This window comes from Somniosus microcephalus, chromosome 13, assembly GCF_052327205.1.
Source record: "Somniosus microcephalus isolate GS21.2 chromosome 13, FLI_Smic_1.0, whole genome shotgun sequence".
NCBI lineage: Eukaryota > Metazoa > Chordata > Chondrichthyes > Squaliformes > Somniosidae > Somniosus > Somniosus microcephalus.
In genome coordinates this window covers 177,236,720-177,250,554 of record NC_140999.1, presented here as the reverse complement: position 1 = coordinate 177,250,554, position 13,835 = coordinate 177,236,720, and the positions used below count along the sequence as shown (strand labels likewise).

Sequence of the window (13,835 nt, the reverse complement as noted above, 5' to 3'; positions counted from 1 at the left end):
TATTCCGATCCCTACGGGTGAGTACGCGCTGTGTACCCACCCGTAGAGGCAGCGGAAATGCTGGTTTCAGGCATCCGGCTGCCCGGGAGAAGGGCCTCTGCGGGTGGATAGTTCTGCTTTTTGGAGACCCTCCGTCCGCAGAAAACACTTACAATTCTTACGCCTGGTAAAAGCAGCTGTAAGGCCTGCTTTTACCAGGATAAGAGTTGAAAAAAGTTTTTAAAAATTTCACTCATTTATCATTTAAAAATACTTTAAAAAGGGTAAGTTTATTTTTAGCCCCGTAAAAAACTTCAATTATTTTTTTCCAAAAGTTTAATTTTTGTTTAAAATATTTAATTTATTGTAATTTCAACTAATTTTAAAAAGGTGATGGTTTAAAAAAAATTATTTAAAGTTTTACTATGTTTTTGGGGTGATCTCCATTCATATATTTGACAGGTCTATCTGTCAAGTGTATGAAGGGAAATTCCCTTCTTTGATTGGCTCCCCATGGCCCACATGATCCCAGGGATGCTTGCGAACCACATGCGCCCCTGGGATACGTAGACCCTGCGCACTTGGGAGTTTGGAGAGGCCCAGCATCGGAACTATATGCACCTCGGGAGCCCTCAGGTAAGTGCGTAGATTTTTTCCAGGTCGGAGGCTCCCGCACGCGGGAAGTCTCCGATCGGAAAATACGGCCCATTGTGTTCATAATTCTAGCTCAGTTGCACTGTGTAATGTTGCAAATGCAATGTTAACTCTGTCACGCTATGACCTGGCTTCTGTGGTTACATAATGCTGTAATACTAACTCTGTAATGTTGTAGTTGTTATAGGGTAACGCTAAGAATGCAACTGTAACTCGCTGTAAGATTATAGCTAACATTGTAACTCGGGTAACACTATGGAAAGTATCAGTAGGTTCTGATACATCTGATGATTAGTCAGTACCTCAATATCAGTGTCCAGTGGAGGGGAAGGATCATTGTTCCTTTTTGATCTTCCACGTAACTTTCCATCTGAACTTCTTCGTTGCCGATCCGAATCCAAATCTTTCACAGGAGTTCTGGGGCGATTGACAGTATTGTAATTTCCTGAAGTAAGGAAATTAAACAGTTCAGAACAATTTGAAAGCCAACAGAGAATCGTCAAAGTTTCACAGCAATTACATTTTTTTAATATCACAGTTAGTCAGATTCAAGAATATGAAAACAAAACTGGCCCAGTTACGGCAATAGATTGGGAGAAGGGGAAGTGCAACGAGACCTGGGTGTTCTTGTGCACCAGTTGCTGAAGGTAAGCATGCAGGTGCAGCAGGCGGTTAAGAAAGCAAATGGTATGTTGGCGTTCGTAGTGAGAGGGTTCGAGTACAGGAACAAGGATGTCTTGCTGCAGTTGTACAGGGCCTTGGTGAGACCACACCTTGAGTATTGTGTGCAGTTTTGGTCGCCTTATCTGAGGATGGATGTTCTTGCCATGGAGGGAGTGCAGTGAAGATTCACCAGACTGATACCTGGGATGGCAGGAATGACGTATGAGGAGAGATTGGGTCGATTGGGCTTATACTCGCTGGAGTTTGGAAGAATGAGAGGGGATCTCATCGAAACTTAGAAAATTCTAACAGGACTAGACAGAGTAGATGCTGGAAGGATGTTCCCGATGGCGGGGGAGTCCAGAACCAGGGGTCACAGTCTAAGGATAAGGGGTAAGCCATTTAGGACAGAGATGAGGAGGAATTTCTTCACCCAGAGAGTGGTGAACCTGTGGAATTCTCCACCACAGAAGGCAGTTGAGGCCAATTCATTAAATATATTCAAGAAGGAGTTAGATATATTTCTTAAGGCTAAAGGGATCAAGGGATATGGGGAGAAGGCAGGGACAGGGTACTGAGTTTGGATGATCAGCCATGATCTCATTGAATGGTGAAGCAGGCTTGAGGGGCCGAATGGCCTACTCCTGCTCCTATCTTCTATGTTTCTATGTTTAATATAAAGATGTGATGACACCACCCTACCGCTATTGACATTATACACTATAAAAACACATGGACCCAGCGATAACAATGATATATTTTTAAGAGCTGCAGAGCCTACTTTGCATTTGCTAACAGTCATACAGGGTAAGGTCAAGTGATCTGTACTTTGCTTGCTAAAGAGATAAGTAGATCCCTTACCTATTGGTTGTAGTGGCTTTCTACAAGGGCTCTGTGATTTTCCCTCACCTCACTGGTTGTAATCATTTTCCATCCTGATTCTGTTACTGGGATATGCTCACTTCCCACACCCAAGGCTGTTAATCCCACCTCATTGGGTATAAACACTTTCCACACAGATTGCGTTGTTACACCGTAACGTGGTCATGATTGACAGGCGATAAACGACTGGAAGTGGTTCCAGGTGTGTCTGCCACGTTCTCCAGACACCACTGGATCACTGAGTTGTCTACAACAGGCATTTCAAAGTATCTGAAGAATTTTTTTTCAGTCATTCATAATCACGCTGATGTGCCACAAGGATCTTTTGCAAGTTGGCAAAGCCGAATATGCCCTTTACATACGGGTTCCCTTCTCACATTTCTCCACTTTACACCGCCCATAAGCATTCGCTAAGAAGGAAATTTATAAAGCATTCTATTCAAGACAGACTCTGATGTGTACCAGATTTTCACATTAAACTAGTCACCCCAAAGCAACTATTTAAGTTGGTGAACAATGACATATTCTGTTCTACTCCTATTTCTCAGACCGATAGTATTTCAGTACTTTAGAATCACCCAGATCTAATAATCCTTTGTGAAGTTACAGTTTATTAAAGCTCATCATTTTTGTAAAATAGGTTATAACATTTTTATTAGATAAATATAATTCAATATGGCACCAAAATTAATTGGCAATTCAAAATAGAGCTAAAGATCAAATATTAGTCATATTCTCAATATTTGTTTTCTACTTTACTGCTGGTTAAGGTAACACATGTCTGCGTTTTGTCATTACTTTATAGTTTTCAGATATTATTTCAGCTGCCACCTTTTCTTGACCCACTCGTATCCTTGATGAGAATGGCATAATAATCCTGGTGGAATTGGGAGTGGTATATTACAATGGGGAGTTGGAAATGGTCAGATTTAGCGCCAAGAGTTGAGGATGCTGCATTTAACTGCAAGAGTTGAGGATGCTGCATTTAACTGCAAGAGTTGGGGATGGTGCATTTAACTGCAGGAGTTGAGGATGGTGCATTTAACTGCAGGAATTGGGGATGGTGCATTTAACTGCAAGAGTTGGGGATGGTGCATTTAACTGCAGGAGTTGGGGATGGTGCATTTAACTGCAGGAATTGGGGACGGTGCATTTAACTGCAAGAGTTGGGGATGGTGCATTTAACTGCAAGAGTTGAGGATGGTGCATTTAACTGCAGGAATTGGGGACGGTGCATTTAACTGCAGGAGTTGGGGATGGTGCATTTAACTGCAAGAGTTGGGGATGGTGCATTTAACTGCAAGAGTTGGGGATGGTGCATTTAACTGCAAGAGTTGAGGAGGGTGCATTTAACTGCAAGAGTTGAGGATGGTGCATTTAACTGCAGGAGTTGAGGATGGTGCATTTAACTGCAGGAGTTGGGGACGGTGCATTTAACTGCAGGAGTTGAGGATGGTGCATTTAACTGCAGGAGTTGAGGATGGTGCATTTAACTGCAAGAGTTGAGGATGGTGCATTAACTGCAGGAGTTGGGGATGGTGCATTTAACTGCAGGAGTTGAGGATGGTGCATTTAACTGCAGGAGTTGAGGATGGTGCATTTAACTGCAGGAGTTGAGGATGGTGCATTTAACTGCAGGAGTTGAGGATGGTGCATTTAACTGCAGGAGTTGAGGATGGTGCATTAACTGCAGGAGTTGGGGACGGTGCATTTAACTGCAGGAGTTGAGGATGGTGCATTTAACTGCAGGAGTTGAGGATGGTGCATTAACTGCAGGAGTTGAGGATGGTGCATTAAACTGCAGGAGTTGGGGATGGTGCATTTAACTGCAGGAGTTGAGGATGGTGCATTTAACTGCAGGAGTTGAGGATGGTGCATTTAACTGCAGGAGTTGAGGATGGTGCATTAACTGCAGGAGTTGGGGATGGTGCATTTAACTGCAGGAGTTGAGGATGGTGCATTAACTGCAGGAGTTGGGGATGGTGCATTTAACTGCAGGAGTTGAGGATGGTGCATTAACTGCAGGAGTTGAGGATGGTGCATTTAACTGCAGGAGTTGGGGACGGTGCATTTAACTGAAGAGTTGGGGATGGTGCATTTAACTGCAGGAGTTGAGGATGGTGCATTTAACTGCAGGTGTTGGGGACGGTGCATTTAACTGCAGGAGTTGGGGATGGTGCATTTAACTGCAGGAGTTGAGGATGGTGCATTTAACTGCAGAAGTTGGGGATGGTGCATTTAACTGCAGAAGTTGGGGACGGTGCATTTAACTGCAGGAGTTGGGGATGGTGCATTTAACTGCAGAAGTTGGGGATGGTGCATTTAACTGCAGGAGTTGAGGATGGTGCATTTAACTGCAGAAGTTGGGGATGGTGCATTTAACTGCAGAAGTTGGGGATGGTGCATTTAACTGCAGGAGTTGGGGACGGTGCATTTAACTGCAGGAGTTGGGGACGGTGCATTTAACTGCAAGAGCTGGGGATGGTGCATTAACTGCAGGAGTTGGGGATGGTGCATTAACTGCAGGAGTTGGGGATGGTGCATTTAACTGCAGGAGTTGAGGATGGTGCATTTAACTGCAAGAGTTGAGGAGGGTGCATTTAACTGCAGGAGTTGGGGATGGTGCATTTAACTGCAGGAGTTGAGGATGGTGCGTTTAACTGCAGGAGTTGAGGATGGTGCATTTAACTGCAGGAGTTGAGGATGGTGCATTTAACTGCAGGAGTTGAGGATGGTGCATTAACTGCAGGAGTTGGGGACGGTGCATTTAACTGCAGGAGTTGAGGATGGTGCGTTTAACTGCAGGAGTTGAGGATGGTGCATTTAACTGCAGGAGTTGAGGATGGTGCATTTAACTGCAGGAGTTGAGGATGGTGCATTAACTGCAGGAGTTGGGGACGGTGCATTTAACTGCAGGAGTTGAGGATGGTGCATTTAACTGCAGGAGTTGAGGATGGTGCATTAACTGCAGGAGTTGAGGATGGTGCATTAAACTGCAGGAGTTGGGGATGGTGCATTTAACTGCAGGAGTTGGGGATGGTGCATTTAACTGCAGGAGTTGAGGATGGTGCATTAACTGCAGGAGTTGGGGATGGTGCATTTAACTGCAGGAGTTGAGGATGGTGCATTAACTGCAGGAGTTGAGGATGGTGCATTTAACTGCAGGAGTTGGGGACGGTGCATTTAACTGAAGAGTTGGGGATGGTGCATTTAACTGCAGGAGTTGAGGATGGTGCATTTAACTGCAGGTGTTGGGGACGGTGCATTTAACTGCAGGAGTTGGGGATGGTGCATTTAACTGCAGGAGTTGAGGATGGTGCATTTAACTGCAGAAGTTGGGGATGGTGCATTTAACTGCAGAAGTTGGGGACGGTGCATTTAACTGCAGGAGTTGGGGATGGTGCATTTAACTGCAGAAGTTGGGGATGGTGCATTTAACTGCAGGAGTTGAGGATGGTGCATTTAACTGCAGAAGTTGGGGATGGTGCATTTAACTGCAGAAGTTGGGGATGGTGCATTTAACTGCAGGAGTTGGGGACGGTGCATTTAACTGCAGGAGTTGAGGATGGTGCATTTAACTGCAGGAGTTGGGGATGGTGAATTAACTGCAGGAGTTGGAGATGGTGCATTAACTGCAGGAGTTGGGGATGGTGCATTAACTGCAGGAGTTGGGGATGGTGCATTAACTGCAGGAGTTGGGGATGGTGCATTAACTGCAGGAGTTGGGGATGGTGCATTAACTGCAGGAGTTGGGGATGGTGCATTAACTGCAGGAGTTGGGGATGGTGCATTAACTGCAGGAGTTGGGGATGGTGCATTAACTGCAGGAGTTGGGGATGGTGCATTAACTGCAGGAGTTGGGGATGGTGCATTAACTGCAGGAGTTGGGGATGGTGCATTAACTGCAGGAGTTGGGGATGGTGCATTTAACTGCAGGAGTTGAGGATGGTGCATTTAACTGCAAGAGTTGAGGATGGTGCATTAACTGCAGGAGTTGGGGATGGTGCATTAACTGCAGGAGTTAGGGATGGTGCATTTAACTGCATGAGTTGGGGATGGTGCATTAACTGCAGGAGTTGGGGATGGTGCATTAACTGCAGGAGTTAGGGATGAAGCATTTAACTGCAGGAGTTGGGGTTGGTACATTAACCTGTAATAACTGAGGACCCATGTTACAGTTTTTCAGAGGAGTCGATGTATTGGCCTACAGGCAAGAGCAATGGCGTTCCAAATTGCACTTCTATTTTAAAAACCAGATGACCAAACACAAAGGCTTTACTTCTAATGATATAATATTACAGGTTGCGTGGTGCAGGATTTGAGCACTGGGTGTTTTGGTACTGTCATTTGTTTGGCTGTTGACACTGGTGGGTGAGACTTTTTCCCACCCACTTCGTTTAAAACCATATTCCTCCTTACAGAACATGCCTTCCCAGAGACTTCTATATACCATTGTGATACCCAGCAGGAACAAATCTCTGTTTGTTTCATTTTAGCTTTAATTTTTGATTGTGTTTTTTGTTGCTCTACAATTGCTGGCCTCTGTTGCAGGGCCGTTTGCATTAAAGCGATTTAGTCCAGGACGGTGTCCAGTGCTCAAATCAAAGGTGCAAATAAGAAAACAGTTGAAGGTTTATGCCCTGCCCTTACCTGACATTGACTCTGCACTTGTTTGATTGGTTATAGCAATCGGTGGCTCCGGGATCTGATAGGTCATTCCAGAAATGGCCGATGGACTAATGCTATTTGCTGTTACATATGGAGAGCTGTATGGAGAACTGTAATACTGTGGATACTGCCCTTGTGGAAAGCCTGGATATGCAGTATATTCCTTAGAAAACAGAAACAAGCAACGAAATAACAGATTGTGAAAAAAATGTCACTTCATCACAAACAAACATCACCAGCGATTTTTCTGTGGCATTTGAACTCACAACTGCTAGACTAATACCACAGGATCTGCCAAAGGTATCTAAAGGGGGACTTTCAAACTCCTCCGGTTAGCAGAAACCAGGTGGGACAGGAGTTAAAATCAAAGCGTTACCCTTACTGCTCTGTTTCTGCCCCACAGCTGTGTTAATGCCGCTGCTTTCTTGGGAGCCTCATAAATATATGAAAATCGGAGCCTTAACCCTGAGATAGGGCCCCAAAGTCATTTTAATGGCCTACTGAGTAGAACATCCACCGCAGATGCTTCGCTTAGTAGAATAAGGTTGCCAACACTCCACGATTGTCCTGGAATCTCAGGAATTGAAGATTAATCTCCAGGACAAACCCAGGAGAACAATCATGTTCTTTCAACACTTTTGTTTATTAATTATAAAAATGTTGGCGTTGGGAAAGAAAAAGCTGAGTCAAGATTCATCCAATCGGGTGATGAAGAGTCTGTTCACTTTCCAAATGGCGTGGGAAGGCGTTGCGCCGAGAGAATGGACATGTTGGGCGGCCAACGGGGAGGAGTGTGTGAGGGCGGGGCAATCGGAGGGAGGGGGAGGGTCAGGTGATGAAATCTCCAGGCTTACATCCAGTCAAAGTTGGCAACCCTTCAGTAGAAGCAGCCAGAACAGAAAGAAAGGCGCCAAAAAGGTAAGGACAAAAACTTATCATTGTGGAGCCAGGGGGAGCAGGAGCGCTCCTCAAATAGACAACTGCCTGTCATAAATCGCAACTTCTACAAGAAGTACTACTGAACGGCCAGCTGAGGGCGCCGCCCGAGGAGTATAAATACTCGGGCGTGGGCCCACCTTGGCCAGAGACAGTCTGGAAACAGGAAGCTAGTGACTACTAACTAGACCTCCATGTTTTGTTACAAGTCAATTAAAGCCTTGCTTTATGTACAACCAAGTGCGTAGTGAGTCTTTATTACGTCACTGCCCATTCTGCATTTAAATCACCTCTTGTCTGCCTATGGATGCAGCTCAACCGGAGCCTAGTCAAGAAACAAAATGGTCGCAGAATTCTGAACCATGGCACATAGCCACTACACTATTGTAACAATAATTCCAATGACTGGTTGGGGCAGATGGTGAATACCTAAGGCTTCTCCCACTCATTGTCATACTCCTTTCTTTAGCTGGATGGGGAAGCTGTTGCACGCAAAAGCTTTCCCCCACCTTTATGATGCTATCTGCGATGGCTGAAGGAAGTAGACTTGCATAACGGAATTGACTATGTCAGTTATTAACCTGCAATAATTGGTGGCCGTGCCTTCTGTTGCCTAGGCGCTAAGCTCTGGAATTCCCTCCCTAACCCTCTCCGCCTCTCTACCTCTCTTTCCTCCTTTAAGACGCTCCTTAAAACCTACCTCTTTGACCAAGCTTTTGGTCACCTGCCCTAATTTCTCCTTAGGTGGCTCGGTGTCAAATTTTTTGTCTTATAATACTCCTGTGAAGCGCCTTGGGACGTTTTAGTACATTAAAGGTGCTATATAAATACAAGTTGTTGTTGTTGTTAACACTGCTCTGTGATTAATCAATGTGAAGTTTTGCTCTGCAACAAAGAAGATACAGGCACCACTACACTGAAGTGCACCATTAAGAAGACTATATGAGCACTGTTTGCCACACCAGCTATTTTTCAGTAATGCAATAATTGTCGGTATATAGTCCTTTGTGAACGACTATGCTATTCTTGACAAGTTTCTCAAAGGGCAGGTAATTTTGTTTCATGGGCTCTAATATTTTCAAATACTAGCTCAGATAGTGTAGATACAGTAATGTCAGTCTCGGAGGGATTATGACATTGCGTACAAGTATCTCAAAAGACCTGTAGGCAAAGAATTGAATGATTTGAATCATACCTGTTGTGCACTGTTAAAGCCTGGAGAGCTGGTGATTGTATTGTTTCCCTGATAAATCCCTGATGTTGCTGTCAGACCACTACCTGTGAAAAGGGGAACAGACCCAGTTATATTCAGTTCACAGACAAAGACAAAGCATATAATGTGATGGCAAATCTGTTCTACGTTCAATATGCTCATGTATTTTGTACACACATCATAATGACCTTACTATTAACCCCCTTTAAACCATCTGCTCTCATCGATTTAAACAACTGCTGGTTTAAACAGTCCAATTTTCATGAAGGTATATGTAGTGAATGTTAAGAGGTACAAAAAAAATCTACAGATGAACATTAACTATAGACAGGCAGATTTATGGATGGAGACCATTACAGATGGATAAGCTTGCACATTGATAGACTTACAGATGGACAGACTTATAAACTAACAGGTGGAAAGGTTTATATATTGATATAGAGCAGATTAATTGACTGGCAGGTGAAGTATACCAGACAGACAAATAGACAAGTTTACAGATGGAAAGACTTCTAGATACATGGAGGCATAATGGGCTAGGTTGCAGATGAAATATGGATAGATTTACAGCTAGACAAGGTTACAGGTGGATAAACAGATTTCTACAGTGATAAATTTACAAATGGATAAGACTTAAAGATTGACAGATTAAGATTTTAGTATACTGATTGCCTTAAAGTTGAATAGATAGATGGAGTGAAATCATGCTGTATAATGTTAGCAAACACTTTTATTTTAATGCCTCTTTTAAAATAGCAGACAAAGAATTATCATCCAAATATGTTAAGTGCTCATTTACTAATATTACAAGGTGTGACTTTATCTCAAGAGATTTATAGATAGACGAGGTAGATTTACTGATTGACAGATAGATTTATAGATTAATAAATGAGTTAAGATGTAAACTGGCAGATATATAAAAGGAAAGAGATTAGATAGGACAGATGGCAAATAGATAGACAAGTTTATAGTCAATCTCGGAGTAAGGGCATTTACAATGCCCCTGATTACTTTCTGGCAACTCCTGATGGAAGGGTAGGTCTGTAAATGATGGGTGACGATAGGATTAGATTGGACTCAGCTCTGGTGGCCCCTGCAGTTTAATAGTCTGCAAATGCTCACTGTCAAGGCCCGCTCATGAACAATAGTCACTTGCGTGATTTCAATTGAGCCAGAATCCACAGCATTTTGGGGGAGAGAGTTCCCGATTTCTACTACCTTTTGTGTGAAAAACTGCTTTCTGGTTTTGCTTCCAAATGGCCTGGTTCTAATTTTGAGATTATTCCCGCTTGTTCTGGATTTCCCCCACCAGAGGAAATCGTTTCTCTGTCTCTACCTTAACGAAACCCTTTATCATTTTAAATAGCTCAATTAAATCACCCCTCAACCTTCTAAACTCAAGGGAGTACAAGCCAAGTTTATGCAACTGGTCCCATAATTTAACCCTTTAAGTATCATTCTGGTGAATCTACACTAAACACCTTCCAAGACCAATATATCTTTCCTGAGTTCTGTTGCCCAAAACTGAATGCAGTTCTCCAAATGGGATCTGACCAAGGCTCTGTACAACTGAAGCATTACTTCCTCACTTACGAATTCCAACTGCCTTGAAATAAAGGCCAACATTCCATCAGCCTTTTTGATTACTTTTTGTGCCTGTGCAGACTGACCAATGAATAGATTCATACAATAGTATTGATAAACTGACAAACAGATAGACAGAAGGACAAATCTAGAAAGACCAGAGACATTTGTAGATGCAGTTACGTGTGAGCAGATTTACAGTTGGACAGGTTACATGGAACAATATGTATGCATTTATGAGCTGAATGATTGACACCTTCATAGAGTGAAAGGTTTATAGGGCATACAGCAAAGAGAGAGATGACAGACAAGTGGCCAGATAGATGAATAGATTTACAAAGGCCCGGAATTTGTGGTCAATGGTGAAGCAAAGGTGTTCGCCGCTGGCCCTAAAGAAAGCTGCCCGCAGAGATCTCGCGATCTCTGTGGCGAGAAGTTTGCCTTTTGTTTGTGATGTGTAAGAGATTGCAGCGCTCTATAGTGAGGAATCCCTACCGCGATCTGCTGTGACGTCAACAAGCTGTCTAAGCAGTCAATCACAATGCAGAATTCTCACAGACAGGGAAGCAAGAAATGAGAACCTGCTTCCATCTTGACTTTTTAAAAAATGTGACAGAGAGCAAAACAAAGATTGGGGCTCCCACATGGGGATAAGGTAGAACTTAAAATAATCATGAACAAACTTAAAAAATTTTTTTTTTTAAGTTTCTTAAAAATTGTAATTTTTCTCATAAAATTAAACTCCACAAAATTGAGGGTGAACAGTCAGAGGTCGTAGTTCACATTGGGACCAATGACATGGGTAGAAAGAGGGATGAGGTCCTGCAGCAAGAATTTAGGGAGCTAGGTAGCAGATTAAAGAGCAGGACCTCAAAGGTTGTAATCTCTGGATTACTCCCGGTGCCACGTGCTAGTGAGTATAGGAATAGGAGGATAGAGCAGATCAATGCATGGCTAAAGAGTTGGTGCAGGAGGGAGGGCTTTAGTTTCCTGGATCACTGGGTCTGCTTCTGGGGAAGGTGGGACTTGTACAAGTCGGACGGGTTGTACCTGAACCAGAACGGGACAAATATCCTTGCGGGGAGGTTTGCTAGCACTGCTGGGGGAGGTTTAAACTAACTTGGCAGGGGGATGGGATACAGAGTGGAGCTATAATAGGGGATGTTGTACAGCCAAATATAGAGGAAAAAACAAGTCAGCTTGGAAGGCAGAGCAAATATGTAATGGCACAAGGGAGTAGGGCAAGGCTGGATGGCATTTATTTTAATGCAAAGAGTCTTGCGAATAAGGTGGATGAACTGAAGGTGTTGATGAACACATGGGAGTATGATATTGTTGCTATCACGGCGACATGGTTGAGGGAAGGGCAAGACTGGCAGCTCAATATTCCGGGGTATAGAATCTTCAGGCGAGACAGGGGGGGGGGTGTAAAAGAGGAGGGGTGTCACAATATTAATTAAGGAGTCAATTACTGCTGTAAGGAGGGATGATATATTAACTGGTTCCTCTAATGAGGCCATATGGGTAGAACTTAAAAACAAAAAGGGGGAAAGCACTTTGCTGGGAGTGTACTATAGGCCCCCAAACAGTCAGGGGGAGATACAGGAACAGATATGTAGGCAAATCTCAGAGAAATGTGCAAATAATAGGGTAATAATAGTGGGGGATTTCAACTTCCCCAATATTAACTGGGATAGTCAGAGTGTGAAAGGCTTAGAGGGTGCAGAATTCTTAAAGTGCATCCAGGAGAGCTTTTTGAGCCAGCATGTAGAAAGCCCTACAAGAGAGGGGGCGGTACTGGACCTAATTCTAGGGAATGTGGCCGGGCAAGTGGTAGAAGTGTTAGTAGGTGAGCACTTTGGTGACAGTGATCATAATTCGGTGAGATTTAAGGTAGTCATGGAAAAGGACAGAGATGGACCGGAAATAAAGGTTCTAAATTGGGGGAAGGCCGATTTTAATATGATAAGGCAGGATCTGGCCAAAGTGGACTGGGATCAGCTACTTGTAGGAAAATCCACATCGGAGCAATGGGAGTCTTTCAGGAAGGAAATTGAGAGAGTACAATGGCAACATGTTCCCGTAAAAGGTCAAGGGTGGGACCAACAAGCCCAGGGAACCTTGGATGTCAAGGGATATACGAGAATGGATTAGGAAAAAAAGGGGGGCTTTTGGCAGATACAAAGGACTAAAGACAGAGGAAGCCCTAGAGGAGTATAAAAAGTGCAGGGGGGTACTTAAAAAAGAAATTAGGAGAGCGAGGAGGGGCCATGAAATAACATTGGCGAGCAAAATAAAGGAAAACCCTAAGGTGTTTTATAAGTATATTAAGGGCAAGAGGATAACTAGAGAAAGAGTAGGGCCCATTAGGGACCAAAGTGACAATCTGTGTGTGGAGCCAGAAGATGTAGGTGGGGTTTTAAATGAATTTTTTGCATCTGTGTTCACTATGGAGAAGGACGATGTAGACATAGAAATTGGGCAGGGGGACTGTGATATACTTGAACATATTAGCATCGAGAGGGAGGAGGTACTAGCAGTTTTAGCAGGCTTAAAAGTGGATAAATCCCCAGGCCCGGATGAGATGTATCCCAGGCTGCTGTGTGAGGCAAAGGAGGAGATTGCAGGGGCTCTGACACAAATTTTCAGAACCTCTCTGGCCACAGGGGATGTGCCAGAGGACTGGAGAACAGCTAACGTAGTACCATTATTCAAGAAGGGTAGTAGGGATAAACCAGGGAATTACAGGCCAGTGAGCCTAACATCAGTGGTAGGGAAATTATTGGAAAAAATTCTGAGGGACAGAATTAGTCTCCACTTGGAGAGGCAAGGATTAATCAGGGATAGTCAGCATGGCTTTGTCAAGGGAAGATCATGTCTGACCAATTTGATTGAATTTTTCGAGGGGGTGACTAGGTGTGTGGATGAGGGTAGTGCAGTGGATGTGATATACATGGATTTCAGTAAGGCTTTCGATAAAGTCCTGCATAGGAGACTGGTCAAGAAGGTAAGAGCCCATGGGATCCAGGGTGCCTTGGCACATTGGATCCAAAACTGGCTTAGTGGCAGAAGGCAGAGGGTGATGGTGGAAGGTTTTTTTTGTGACTGGAAGCCTGTGTCCAGTGGGGTACCGCAGGGATCGGTGCTGGGTCCCTTGCTGTTTGTGGTCTACATTAATGATTTGGATGTGAATGTAAAAGGTATGATCAGTAAGTTCGCAGCTGACACGAAAATTGGTGGGGTGGTTAATAGCGAG

General features: G+C 43.8%; 1 protein-coding gene across 7 annotated transcripts in view; it reads right to left on the bottom strand.

Moving 5' to 3' along the window:
* LOC147108815 (protein phosphatase EYA1-like) overlaps positions 1 to 13,835 on the bottom strand; it is a 268,092-nt gene that overhangs the window by 93,999 nt on the left and 160,258 nt on the right. For all 7 annotated transcript variants that reach the window (XM_086005679.1, XM_086005680.1, XM_086005682.1 and 4 more), the window contains exons 7-9: positions 8,978 to 9,060; positions 6,829 to 7,009; positions 936 to 1,078 (exon numbers count right to left, since the gene is read on the bottom strand). In XM_086005679.1, coding sequence (XP_085861805.1) covers positions 936 to 1,078; positions 6,829 to 7,009; positions 8,978 to 9,060 — 407 coding nt within the window. The remainder of the gene's footprint in view (positions 1 to 935; positions 1,079 to 6,828; positions 7,010 to 8,977; positions 9,061 to 13,835) is intronic.